The sequence below is a fragment of the Hevea brasiliensis genome, chromosome 16 (assembly GCF_030052815.1).
Source record: "Hevea brasiliensis isolate MT/VB/25A 57/8 chromosome 16, ASM3005281v1, whole genome shotgun sequence".
Lineage (NCBI taxonomy): Eukaryota > Viridiplantae > Streptophyta > Magnoliopsida > Malpighiales > Euphorbiaceae > Hevea > Hevea brasiliensis.
Genome location: NC_079508.1, coordinates 53,383,377 through 53,394,957, shown reverse-complemented (window position 1 = coordinate 53,394,957; position 11,581 = coordinate 53,383,377). Strand labels below are relative to the sequence as shown.

The window sequence follows — 11,581 nt, the reverse complement described above, 5'->3', positions numbered from 1 at the left end:
GTATTATATTGTTTTTTTTTTTTTGAAAAGGGTTATATATCAAGATAAACAATATCTTTTTTTTCTTAATTTTTAAACTATAGTACAATATTAGATTATGTACTAAATAAATAATCATAATATTTCACCTTTTTATAATTTCATATCAAACACAAATAATTATTATGTATTTTTTTAATCTCACTTTACCCTTCTAGTTATTACACAATAGTTAATCTCCATTTTTTATTCTTAACCACCAATTTTTTCAGCTCTAAACAAATTAACCTTAATAATTAAAAATCGATAATTAAAATATGAACATGGAAAACTCATAACAAATATCTCCAAAAATGGCCTTGTATTTTTTTTAACAGTAATTTAAATAAAGTTTATAAAAGCCCGTGTTATGATTCTTATAATTAGCAAGCGTGAAAATTGCAGCCTCAACCTCAATAATTTTGATTGGTTGGTTGGCTAGCTTTTTTCATCTAAAAACTTGTGGATTTGACTGCCGACATGTTATCCACAACACAGGTGTCGAGTCCTGAACTACCTGTTACTTGATAAGGAACAAGATATCGGTGGCTCGGTGCTATGGTTGAAATTTCCACCCCCTCTAATCCCCCACAAATTTCACTTTTTGGAAAAAGATGATGGAAATTTTCAATGATTATAAAACACCACAGAAGGCTGATTTTCAGTATGCAAGGCTTCCCATACAAGTCCTTAATCCAAATTAGCATAGAATCATTATAATTAGCTAATTAAGCAGTGAAACCTATAAACAATCTTATTTGTTATCCTTTGAGCAGCTTCAGAGAAAAAAAAATCTCATTTCTTAAAACAATCTCATAGTCTTAGCTTGGCTTTCTTCCAGGATAGCCAGTACCAACTACCTAATCAAGCTGCAGTTGTTGACCTCTGATTTCTTTCTGATTTGAATTGGAAACCAGCTGTGTGCTCCATAATATCTCTGTTCTCACTTAAACACTGTGTTCTTAGCCCTTGTACTTACTACTACAAACCCATTTAACACAAGTTGAAGCCAAAACTAGCGCCTGTAAATGCTAATTAAACAGCATGATCCTATCTTAAATATGATAATTTAACTTTTCTTCTTTAAGTTCATGCAATTGACACTTTAACAACTCTATATCTTTCAAGCTCACATGAAAAGAAATGATGTTAGAACTTGTTACTAAGAGAGGAGCTGCTTAATCTCATTGCTTGACTGGTTAACATCTCCATTACTGAAGGCTGAAGCTTGTGGGGCTGTTTGTTCTTGTTAGCTTGTTCAGTCCTCATGATTTGATAATTTAACACTTCAATTAAAGGACTAACAGTACATAAATCCAAATATTTCAATTTATCACTTATCCGATTATTGATATCATTTTCTCAAGCAATTATGTCTCAGTACTTTTCAGGAATTTACTTCCATACTGAAATGGTTAATTTTGGCAAATTATGTAGTTTGATCTTCTTTTTAAAAAAAAAAAAATTGAAAAAAGTTTATACTGTGTGTATGATTATGGAGGATGTGACCTCACCAAATAATTCCACTTAGAAATTAAATAATTTTATTAAAAAATTTGAACTTGCGTCAATCACCTTCACACCTCAAAACAGTTAAAGGTACGTGACATTATATAACTGTGCCCGGTGAAGCTGGTTCAATGTCTCTGGACTTCACTCTCTCTTCTCTAAGATAATTTGCATGATTAGACAATGATTAGCTAGAGGAAGGAAGCCTTTTGATTACTGTTCCTCTTTCTTGGGTTTTGTCTGCATTCCTCAAAAGCGTGCTCATTTATGAAGTTTACTTTAGACTACTTGATTCTCTGTGGTTCTTTTGGGGTGGGGCTTAAGAGAGTGAGCAAAACCCTGCCTGCCAAGAGGCTTTAATTTCTTTATCGAATCATTTTCCCATTCTGGTCAATATCTTGCCACAGTAGTCCTGGTTATGGTTTCTCTATACGAACACTATAGCACTTCTTGAGCAATATATCTGCTAAGGTCCTTTCTTGATTTCAAGTTTCAACTATGAAGCGATTCAGTTCCTCAGATTCATTTGCTGCTTTAGTCTCCATCTCTTCTTCCAAAGGTAAACATCTTATAAATTTCAAGCTTGCTTATGTGATCATTGTAACCTCATAAACATCTTATATTTCAATGATCCTGTTCCAGAGGAGAAGACTCAAAAATCAACCCAAGGGTTCACTAGAGAGTTTCAGGCAATGTTAGAGAGCCTAGAAGAAGAAGAAGACTACACCGAAGACGTTACCCACACTACTGAGAAAAAAAGAAGGTTAACCCTGGATCAAGTCAAAGCCTTGGAGAAGAATTTCGAGGTGGAAAACAAGCTTGAGCCAGAGAGAAAGCTGAGATTAGCAGAAGAATTAGGCCTCCAACCACGACAAGTAGCCATTTGGTTCCAAAACCGCCGTGCCCGTTGGAAGACTAAACAATTGGAGAGAGAATATGTCGCCCTTAAGGCCAATTATGAAGCTCTAAAACTTAATTACGATAATCTTGAAAGACAGAACGAATCTCTAACTCTACAGGTAGAAAACCAATACAGTGTCACTTTTAATTGTATGAGGGCGGGCTAAGTAATTACTAGAATTTCGTTTAAAGGATCTGGTTCCTAATTTTTCTTTTTGGTGCTTGAATTTCAGTTAAATGAATTGAAAGCAAAGCTCAGGGAAGAAAATGCAGACAGCAGTCACTCTGTCAAAGAAGAGTGCCCTGTTTCAGAGTCAGAGAACAACGTTTCAGTGCAGAGTCAGAGCCATGAATTCAGTGACAACAACAATTCCAACCCAACCTTTAGAGACCAGAACAATGGTTTATCTTCACACACATTGATGAATTGGATTCAGTTATCAGAATCAAGAACCATTTTGGGCAGTGGGTTTCAAGTATATCAACCCCATGTTGTCAAACTGGAAGAGCAAAATTTGTTCAGTACAGAGGAATCCTGCAATTTCTTTTCAGTTGATCAAGCTCCCACCCTGCACTGGCACTTTCCCTGAGCAGTAAATACTAGCTTAGTGCTTAGAAAAGAATAAATTGGTATTGGAGAAATGGTGGATTGGGACTTCATTCTTGCTCTCCCATTGCAAAAAAATGGCGGGAGAAGTGAAGTTAAACACAATTTACCTCTGCTGTAAAGAACATAATGTTCGGTAACCAATACGGGTTAAGTCACTTTCTGTCAGCTAAATTAAGCAGTGTTAATCTCAACTGTTTATTGGATTACAAAGAAGCTAGTACTTTGCCTTGTAAGTTGCTTTTGCATGACTATCGACCAAATATATGACTCCATTTTGATGCCCCACCCACTGGGGTATTCTTCCATTTTTCTCTTTCTTTCTCTTGCTTGTACTTTTAATCATGGGAATTGGCCAATTTGTTTGTGAGTATAGATTGAGAAAGACGCAAATTACATTGTAAGGCTACATTTATTCATTCATATCGACATCATCCCAACACAATTCATGTAGCATGAGAACTGAAAGAAAGACAGGCCTCTTATAAACCAACCTAGATGATGAATTTTCTTGAAGATTGGCAAGATGTTTTAGCTGAAAACTTCAATTTTAATCGAAGGATGAAACTGTCAAAAAAAAGAATTTTAAAAAAGTGCGCAAAGTTTTGGTCTTTTTTCTTGCTTTTAATTTCCCGGGTGTGTGTTGGTCTTCTGCTGAGCATCTGTCAAACCACGTGGTGGGTAATTGGTAGATCCTGACCTGTAGCTGACAAATAATCAATAGAGAGATGAGAGACTTTTGCCGAGAGCTATTTTTTAGGGGTACCACTCCCTAGAGTCTAGATTCTATAAAGGGCATAGCTCTGCCCTAAATGGTAGACCTCTCCATCCCCCACCCAACCAACCATATTCTTGGCAGCATACTGATACTATCGTCATTCAAGAATGGCAACCATTTGGAAAGCCAAGTTTTTTTTTGAAACTTTCATTTTCTTTGCCTTAAAACAAGTACAAGACTCCAAATATAGTGTTTCAAGAGTATAAAATGCAAGAACCACCACCCTATCCTAGGAAATACGTTTGATTCCCATTGATGATTGAATTAAATCCAATTAAAACAGTTTATGTTGCTTGCATGAGGCAATTTACTACTAGCCTTCAACTGATGGAGGAGAAAGGGAAAGAAGTCATTTTCCACTTCTCTGTAGTTTTTGGATTGGGAAAAGACACAGCAAAAAACCTGCTGTGACTCTTACCCCCTCAAAGTCCTTGTCATGTCAGAAAAAAGGGACCATTGTGTCACCCATGTTTGACTGTTAATGATCTATGGAATCTAGCTAGCTAGATTGCCATGACGTTTGGGTGGCAATCCCTAGAAAGTAGAAAGCCGAAACCCACCAACTCCTATTAGCCAAATTCCGGGTGCAACCTTTGATTAACGCACCTGCATGCTTCTACTAATAAACAATAAATTTCAGCTTAATAGTAATAGAATCTCTCTAGGTTGTAATGCAAATTGCCAAGTCCTCGGCTGATGCTCAGGAATGCTGCTTTCTTCCAGCATAGTTTTCATGCAGGAGCCAATTATAATACTTCCTCTACTTGTCCCCTCCTTATGTATTAGTATTTAAAAATATTAAAAGACTTGTTTTCTTTTTCCAAACTTGTCATTTGGGGTAGAAAAAAAGGGGTAAGTTCCCTGTTTATTTATTGCTCTATTTTGGAAAATGCTAAAAGATAATGACATAAAGCTTTTTTGAGCCGGAAGGGCGAAAGTTCTTGGAGCTGGTGATGACTAATGACCAAGCTTCATTGAAACTGTTCATGATAAGGTAATCCTGTATAGACAGCTCCCGTTAATTATCAACTGTCTTTCATTTGTTTGGATTTAAGGAAAATTTTCATTAGTGCTAGCCTGATTTGGTCTAATTGTTAAAAACATATAATAGATTCAAGTTAGAGTCCTATTTTCTTAAAAAAAATGATTTGTTTATTTTCTCAATCTTTAAAGTGCTTCGGATCCAAATTAGTTTTTTAAATTTTGAAAAATGTTAACTAAGCTTTTTAATTTTTAAAAATAAATTAAATAAACTTTTAGATAAAAGTTTTTTTGATTTTTTTTTTTAAGTTTAAATGCTTAATTACACACTAAACATTTTAAAAATTTATGTAATTATTTAACATAATTTGCTTATTTAAGCCTTTTACCTAAAAAAAAAAAAAGGCCAAGCCCATAAACAATTAAGGCAACTCACCTGTAAGCCTGGGGCTTGAGGCCCAAACTACTGTAGCATTCCTCTACTCTCTATTCTGCAAAGCACGTAACCCCTAAACAACGCCTGTGCCTCTTGGTTTCACTTTGCTCCGCTGCTGTGCCAAACTCTGCAATCCTGTGAGTTTCTCTCTATCTTAACAACTATAACCTGTTAAATTTGTTTAAATCTCTTTGAAAAGAGATAATAATGTTAAAAGATTGCAATGATTTGGCTTATTCATTTTATTTAACACCACAGATTAGCTTTTTTGCTCGAAAATGCCGTTGGGACTGATACTGGGGATAGGGAGGGCAATGCGCAGAAAGCGAACGTCGTCGTTGGACATTCTCTCGTCAAAACGTGCTCCTCGCGATTACTACAAGGGGAAAAATTGCAAGCCTACCGGTTTTCACACTCGCAAAGGTATCATTTTTAAAAAATTTTTTACACTATATAATAGATAGATGATCTCCCGCTATATTTGATTCAGAATCGTTGTATACGTTTGATGGAGATTTTTAATTGGTCTGAAGTGGGCGTTCTGAGATTAAGCTTGTCCAATATATTTGTTAATGTGTTTTTGGAGAGCTGTTATTTCTGTGCGCACCAGGTGCTTGCTTAAATGTAAAACTAAGACTAAGTTCTTGAATCATCAAGTTTATGACTTCTAACCTTAAGTTCCATAGATAGGACAGCTTGTACACATCTAAGACTAGGGCTTTGAACTATGGATTGTTTATAAATACTCGAAGTTCAAATTGGTATTAAATAGTGAACAGAAACATAGCATGCTGCCTTGCGCAGTCAAATTGCATCAATTGTGTTGTGTTGTGTTGTGTTGTGTTGTGTTTATACTTTCTAACCAAACGATTGTTGTAGGTGGATATGTTATTGTGCCTGAGAAATTGCCTAACTATATCGTCCCTGATTTGACTGACTTTAAGGTACTCGTTCTGTACCAATATCTTTCTGTTTCTAGAGGACTGATGTTTAGCACTTGGATCCAACATCTAAATGGCATTATTAACAAGTTGCCAATTTATATTGTTGAGGGAATTTATTGGTTTCTCTTTTCAAAATTCTGGATATAATTTGGTTAAGCAATAATTTTTTGATAGCTGTTGATTGATGGAGTGCTACTCTTTTTCTTTTTTTTTTTTTTTTTTCCCTCTGGTTGCCAGAAGCATTGTTTTGGGATATGTTTTTTCTTGGAGTGTGTCTGAATTCTCGGTTTTGGACGTTGGAATAGATATTTTTTTTCCATATGCTTGTTTAGCATGTAATGCTTCCTTTTTTAATTCCTATGGTGTATCATCTCATTACCATGATTGTGGAGTGGAGAAATATATCATCAATGAGAGACATGCATCTCTCTCCCTGTCTAAGAGTATCGTACTGTAGAGATCTGCTATATAAAGAAGTTAGAGTTAGAACTAAGAAGAACATAGGTAGTCTTTGGAGTTCATGTTCAAATTACAAAAGTAATAAAAGAAGGCCAGCATTTGGGATACCAGTTCTGTGGTTAGCATTGCCACCCCCCGCGGCCCCTCCCAGGCCCGCGGCAAAACAACTCCTCTCCCTTCCCCACACACAAAACCCCCTCTATACAATCTCCTCTCTCAAGTTAGTGGTCTGCAAAATATTTTGGATAAGCTGTTTCCTTGTGCTGCTGATCAGGATTTTCTTCTTTTGCTTTCAGCTAAAGCCTTATGTGTCTCAGTGTCCAAGAGAAGTTAAAACAACTGAAGCTTCTGAAGCAGCCAAATAAAAGAAATGGAATGAGAACAAGTATGCAATCTCTTGCTTCATAGTCCAGCTGTCACTTTGACGATAACACTCAAGTAGGAAATTTTCTGGCATTGTCATTATGAAGTGCTCTTTTAACGAAATGAGAAATAGTTTAGTGGTGTCTGTTTCTTTGATTGTTAAACTAACAAGTTGTACTTGCTTTTTCAAATTTGATAGTTTAAAATATATGTATGGTAGCAATAATTTGCATAATCTTGTGTAAGAACTAATATAGTTGCATGTTCTCTTGATGACTAAAACGCATCCAGCCCCCTGGGAGTGTGAAATTGGAAGTTTTGCATTGATTTTGTGTTGGCTTTTGGTGGGTGGAGAACAATGTTGTGATTTGTTTAGGTTAGCAGGTTCAGTGATCATGGTTGGCTGAACAGCTTTTTAATGTATGTGAACATATCCTTCCTCCACTCCCCTCAAGGGAAATGATGTTAAAACCAAATCAGAGGTCAAACCGGGTTTTATGGCCAGTTTCTAGTTCTACTTGTTTGATTGACTCTATCGGTGGCTTTAGTTATTATTATTTGATCGTAAAATTATAATTTTATTTATAAAAATTTGCTTTAAAAAATAAAAATTAAGGTAAAATGGTGGAGTAATAATTTATTTGAATTTTATTAAATCAAAACTAGATTTCATTAACTTCATTCAATTAAAATTTCTAACCTGTTTTTGCTTTTTACTTTTGCGGGGTTTCATAAAATAGGGGAGAGTGGAAATAGAAAAGTATTTGACGATATTAAATTATTATTATTTTTATTATTATTATTCACTAATGTGTGATGTTCTATACATTTCTGAAATATCTATTTTATTTAATAATTATTATAAATTTAAATTTTTAACAAAAAACGTACTTTAACGAAGCCAATAGTTGGTTGACTTGTGTTGTAGTTTTTAACGAAAACACTATTATTTAAAATTTGAACAAGAATAGTTATTAATAAAATATGAAATGAGTATTCTTTTGTGCTACTTACGAACCATGCTAAGCCCAAGAGAATCAAAGTAATGCCAAAATATTTTTATGCAACTGTAGTGTACTGAATAACGTTGACTTTGGAAGGAAGGCAGACACATTCATTTCCCCTGCAATCACTTGTTTGTGAGTGCTATAAAAATAACAATGTGCATAGCTGGATATAACTCATACTCGTACCGTCACATCATGAACATTTTTCCTTTTTTTTTTTTTATCATAAGATACACACTTTCCAGTGTCTGGTAACATTCATTCCATTTATAATTTTCTTTTTTTTTTAAATCTTCCAGAATCCTTATTTTAGCACCGGCGAATCTCCGGATCCTCACAGGGTTAATTAGAAAAATGGAGGATTCTGTTCTCATTCTGTCCCATTGTCATTCCTACCCATAAGCAGAAAATCTTTCAATCAGAGATGGGTAATGAACGAATGGGCATTTTGTGGGTGTCCTGTAAGTAGTGAAGCTGCACTGTCAAGCAGTAAGCTTTCCGCGTACTAATAAAAACCCTTTCCAAGATGGGTAGACAATAGGAGGTGTTTGAACCAAATTTTATATGGTATTCAGTTCCATGCTTTAATTCTTGAATATTATATCTCAACCAACTCTCCCTCTCTTGGCTTACCTGGCATGCAAGTATTGGTCATAAAGGAGCTGGTCTATGGAGCCGCATCTCCACTCACAACTGAAAATCGGAGTGGAAAAATGCCACAAAGTAAAGCCTAACGCCCACAGGCGCTGTGTTCTCACTCTGGCATTTTCTCTACAAGTTCAAACTGACTTCGTTGAACTCCTTTTGTGTTCCCAGGATAGTCTTCTTCATACAAAAACAAAAGCAACAAGATACAATCCATACAAAATACAAGAGAACATCAATTTTCAATTTTTAGTTTCCTTTCTAAACCAAAGCAACAAGATAAAATCAATTCCAGTGTTCAACTTTAACATATTATAAACTTAAATAGCAAAAATCAAATGAAATACAATTAAAAGAAAAGACAAAAAAAAAAACAAGTTTAATAAAATCTCAAACCAACTTACATGCAACACAAAAAAATAAAACAACGTGCATGCAACCGAAAAAAAATAAATGAAAATTAAGCCGTGTAACTTGATTGTAGCAGGTACGGAAGCGAAGCTGTGGAGGCACAGGCACGGCCGCTATCCCCAATCAAGAAAATGGAGGTGACAAATTTAATGTGAAGTGGAGCGGTGAAGGCGAGAAACCAATCAAACCCAGTTCTTGTATTAGTTCATCCTCGATTACTTCTTTTTCTTTGTGCTTTATTTTCGCCAATTTCAAGAACTGATTTCGTCGAGGACAGAAATGAAGGGAAGGAAAGGCAGTGATGAAAGGGAAGCGAGACGGGAATATGAAAGAACATAAAGAAAAATAAAATTGGGAGAAAATTGGGAAGGGAGCTATTAAGATTTTTAATAGTTAAATTTATATTAAAATTTATTCTAAATTATTTAAATTTATCTAAACATAATTATTATTATTTAAATAATATTAAATCTGTTTATATTTATATATTTTAATTATAATCTATATAAAATATTTTTTTATTAATATTTTTATTTTAAAATTTTAATCATTTTATAACATATTTAAATTTTATTTATTTAAAATACAGTAAATAAAAATTTTATAAATATTATTTAAAAAAATATATTTATACTTATGATATAAATATTATTTTCTAAACTCATATTCATATTAAATTTGATTGTATAATATCTCAATGCCTTAAAGTATTAAAAAGTATTCAAACAATTGCTATTTTTAACAGAAAAGACGGTAAAAAAAGCAAGAAGAAAAAAAATATAGTCTTAAATAATAGAATATAAATCTGAGTTTTGAATAGGTTGGATTCAATTTTTATTTTTAATATAAAAATTAAATTAAATAAATTGAAAATTATATAAATTAATATTAGAACGAGCCATTTAAAAAAAAAAGAGAGATTTTTTTAAAAAGTTAAATTAATTTTTAAAAGAAATAAATTTCATCTATTTTTTATTGAATTAAATTTTACGCACCCAACAAAGGTGAAATTCATTTGATAAATTTTAATTAAAAATAAAGAATGAAGTGTTTCTTAAGAAAAAAGTTGTCTACTCATTGTTAAGAAAAGAAACAAACCTTCTTTTTCTATTGTTTTACGTTGACACGTCATAGAAAAATAAAAAAGACCAAAAAAAATCTGAAATTGAGTGACCAAGCAGAAATTCTGAGCTAATTATTAGATATATTTAAAATATTAAAAATAATATTTTTTTATTATAATATAAAAAATAAATTTTATATAATTATAAAAAATAATATATATACAACACCAGAGGATTTAATAATTTCTCCAAAGAAATTTGTTGGTTAGGCAAACGCTCGCTGCTTCCCAGGGAAGTACTTTACATTGTTTTAAAGTTTAATCATATAAAAAAGGAATCCTCATTCTTTCCTGGGGCGCGGGGCCATATTCCCATTCCCACTCTTTGTTATCTTTTCCCGTCTACTGTAAGAAACAAAGACCAAGTACAGCAAAGCTGATTTTCCACGCCGCCCCCACGGAAATAAATTTCATCATTTTTTTTTTTTTTTTGCCACTCTATACCTTCCTCCACGCAACGCATCACAGCCACCGACTCGCTGGACCCACAAAACCCATTCCAATCACAGGCGTACATTTAGTCCTCACCAGCCAACTTTGTCAATTTCGTTCACAAATCGTCAAATGGAGTAAATTTAATGCCCAAGAAGTCCCAAAGAAACCTCCCATGAACTATCATGGAAAACACACACCCTGCCTTCCTATTTATATACCCCGTTTATGTGATACCTGAAGAGATCCAAGGAAGCTATGCCTCGCTCTAGGCCTGACGGCAGGTGCAAGAAGCACCCAAAACACAAGCAGTCTCCTGGCGTTTGCTCCATTTGTTTGAGTGAAAAGCTCTTTCAGCTTTCAAATTCCTGCAGCTCACGTACTACCTCTTCTTCTACTGCAATGGATTCCGTTTCTTCTTCTTCTTCATTATCTTCGTATTCCTCTTCTTCTTGTTCTTCTTCTTCTTCGTCTCCAGTGCATCGTTATCGATATGGAGTGCAAGGGAAGGGATCTTTATCTTTCTTGTTAAGTGGCAAGAATGTGCTCACTAAGAGTAGATCGTTGGTTTTTGTTCCAAGAACCAGAGGCAATAAAGACAGGGCCAGTGATGATAATAATAAGAAGAAGAAAGGTGGGTTTTTGTCCAAGTTGCTACGTCCAAAAAATAAGAGGATAGAAGAAGGTTTAGTGCACTCTAGGACCATGAGAGGATGAACATTACTAGGGTTAATTAATTATGCAGTTTCTTGATTCTTTTTTTTTTAAATAGATTTTTACAACAAAAAAGATAGGAAGTGAGTCAATGAAATGATACTGTAAAGCAAAAAGATGAAGATTGTTTTTCTCGATACATTCATGTCTTAATCTTGTATATGAGAAAAATTCCAGTTCCTGTAATTCCATTTGAACTGATGATATTAGTTAATTACAATACTTTTTTTTTTGGCTAATTCTTTTGTCGTGCA

At 34.0% G+C, this 11,581-nt stretch overlaps 3 protein-coding genes across 3 annotated transcripts; all 3 read left to right on the top strand.

The window, feature by feature from the left end:
• The first annotated feature begins 1,652 nt into the window (after nucleotides 1–1,652).
• LOC110662860 (homeobox-leucine zipper protein ATHB-6) lies at nucleotides 1,653–3,342 on the top strand. Its single transcript, XM_021822000.2, has 3 exons — nucleotides 1,653–2,086; nucleotides 2,170–2,546; nucleotides 2,661–3,342. The coding sequence occupies exons 1-3, from the start codon at nucleotides 2,026–2,028 to the stop codon at nucleotides 3,015–3,017; spliced, it is 795 nt and encodes a 264-aa protein (XP_021677692.1). The 5' UTR covers nucleotides 1,653–2,025; the 3' UTR covers nucleotides 3,018–3,342.
• Nucleotides 3,343–5,207: 1,865 nt separating this feature from the next.
• On the top strand, nucleotides 5,208–7,325 carry LOC110662859 (uncharacterized). The gene is made up of 4 exons (XM_021821999.2): nucleotides 5,208–5,366; nucleotides 5,488–5,652; nucleotides 6,109–6,173; nucleotides 6,929–7,325. Exons 2-4 carry the CDS (start codon nucleotides 5,508–5,510, stop codon nucleotides 6,995–6,997), a joined length of 279 nt encoding a protein of 92 aa, XP_021677691.1. The 5' UTR covers nucleotides 5,208–5,366; nucleotides 5,488–5,507; the 3' UTR covers nucleotides 6,998–7,325.
• A 3,546-nt stretch (nucleotides 7,326–10,871) lies between these two features.
• Nucleotides 10,872–11,330, top strand: LOC110662858 (uncharacterized). The gene has a single exon (XM_021821998.2). It carries the CDS (start codon nucleotides 10,872–10,874, stop codon nucleotides 11,328–11,330), a length of 459 nt encoding a protein of 152 aa, XP_021677690.2.
• The last annotated feature ends 251 nt before the right edge of the window (nucleotides 11,331–11,581 follow it).

Bases quoted from the DNA above. Each gene is read 5' to 3' on its own strand.
- LOC110662860 (XM_021822000.2), top strand. From the start codon at position 2,026: ATGAAGCGATTCAGTTCCTCAGATTCATTTGCTGCTTTAGTCTCCATC. The intron at 2,087-2,169 runs GTAAACATCTTA...ATCCTGTTCCAG, and splicing joins CTCCATCTCTTCTTCCAAAG to AGGAGAAGACTCAAAAATCA. The intron at 2,547-2,660 runs GTAGAAAACCAA...CTTGAATTTCAG, and splicing joins ACGAATCTCTAACTCTACAG to TTAAATGAATTGAAAGCAAA.
- LOC110662859 (XM_021821999.2), top strand. From the start codon at position 5,508: ATGCCGTTGGGACTGATACTGGGGATAGGGAGGGCAATGCGCAGAAAG. The intron at 5,653-6,108 runs GTATCATTTTTA...CGATTGTTGTAG, and splicing joins CGGTTTTCACACTCGCAAAG to GTGGATATGTTATTGTGCCT. The intron at 6,174-6,928 runs GTACTCGTTCTG...TTTTGCTTTCAG, and splicing joins CTGATTTGACTGACTTTAAG to CTAAAGCCTTATGTGTCTCA.
- LOC110662858 (XM_021821998.2), top strand. From the start codon at position 10,872: ATGCCTCGCTCTAGGCCTGACGGCAGGTGCAAGAAGCACCCAAAACAC.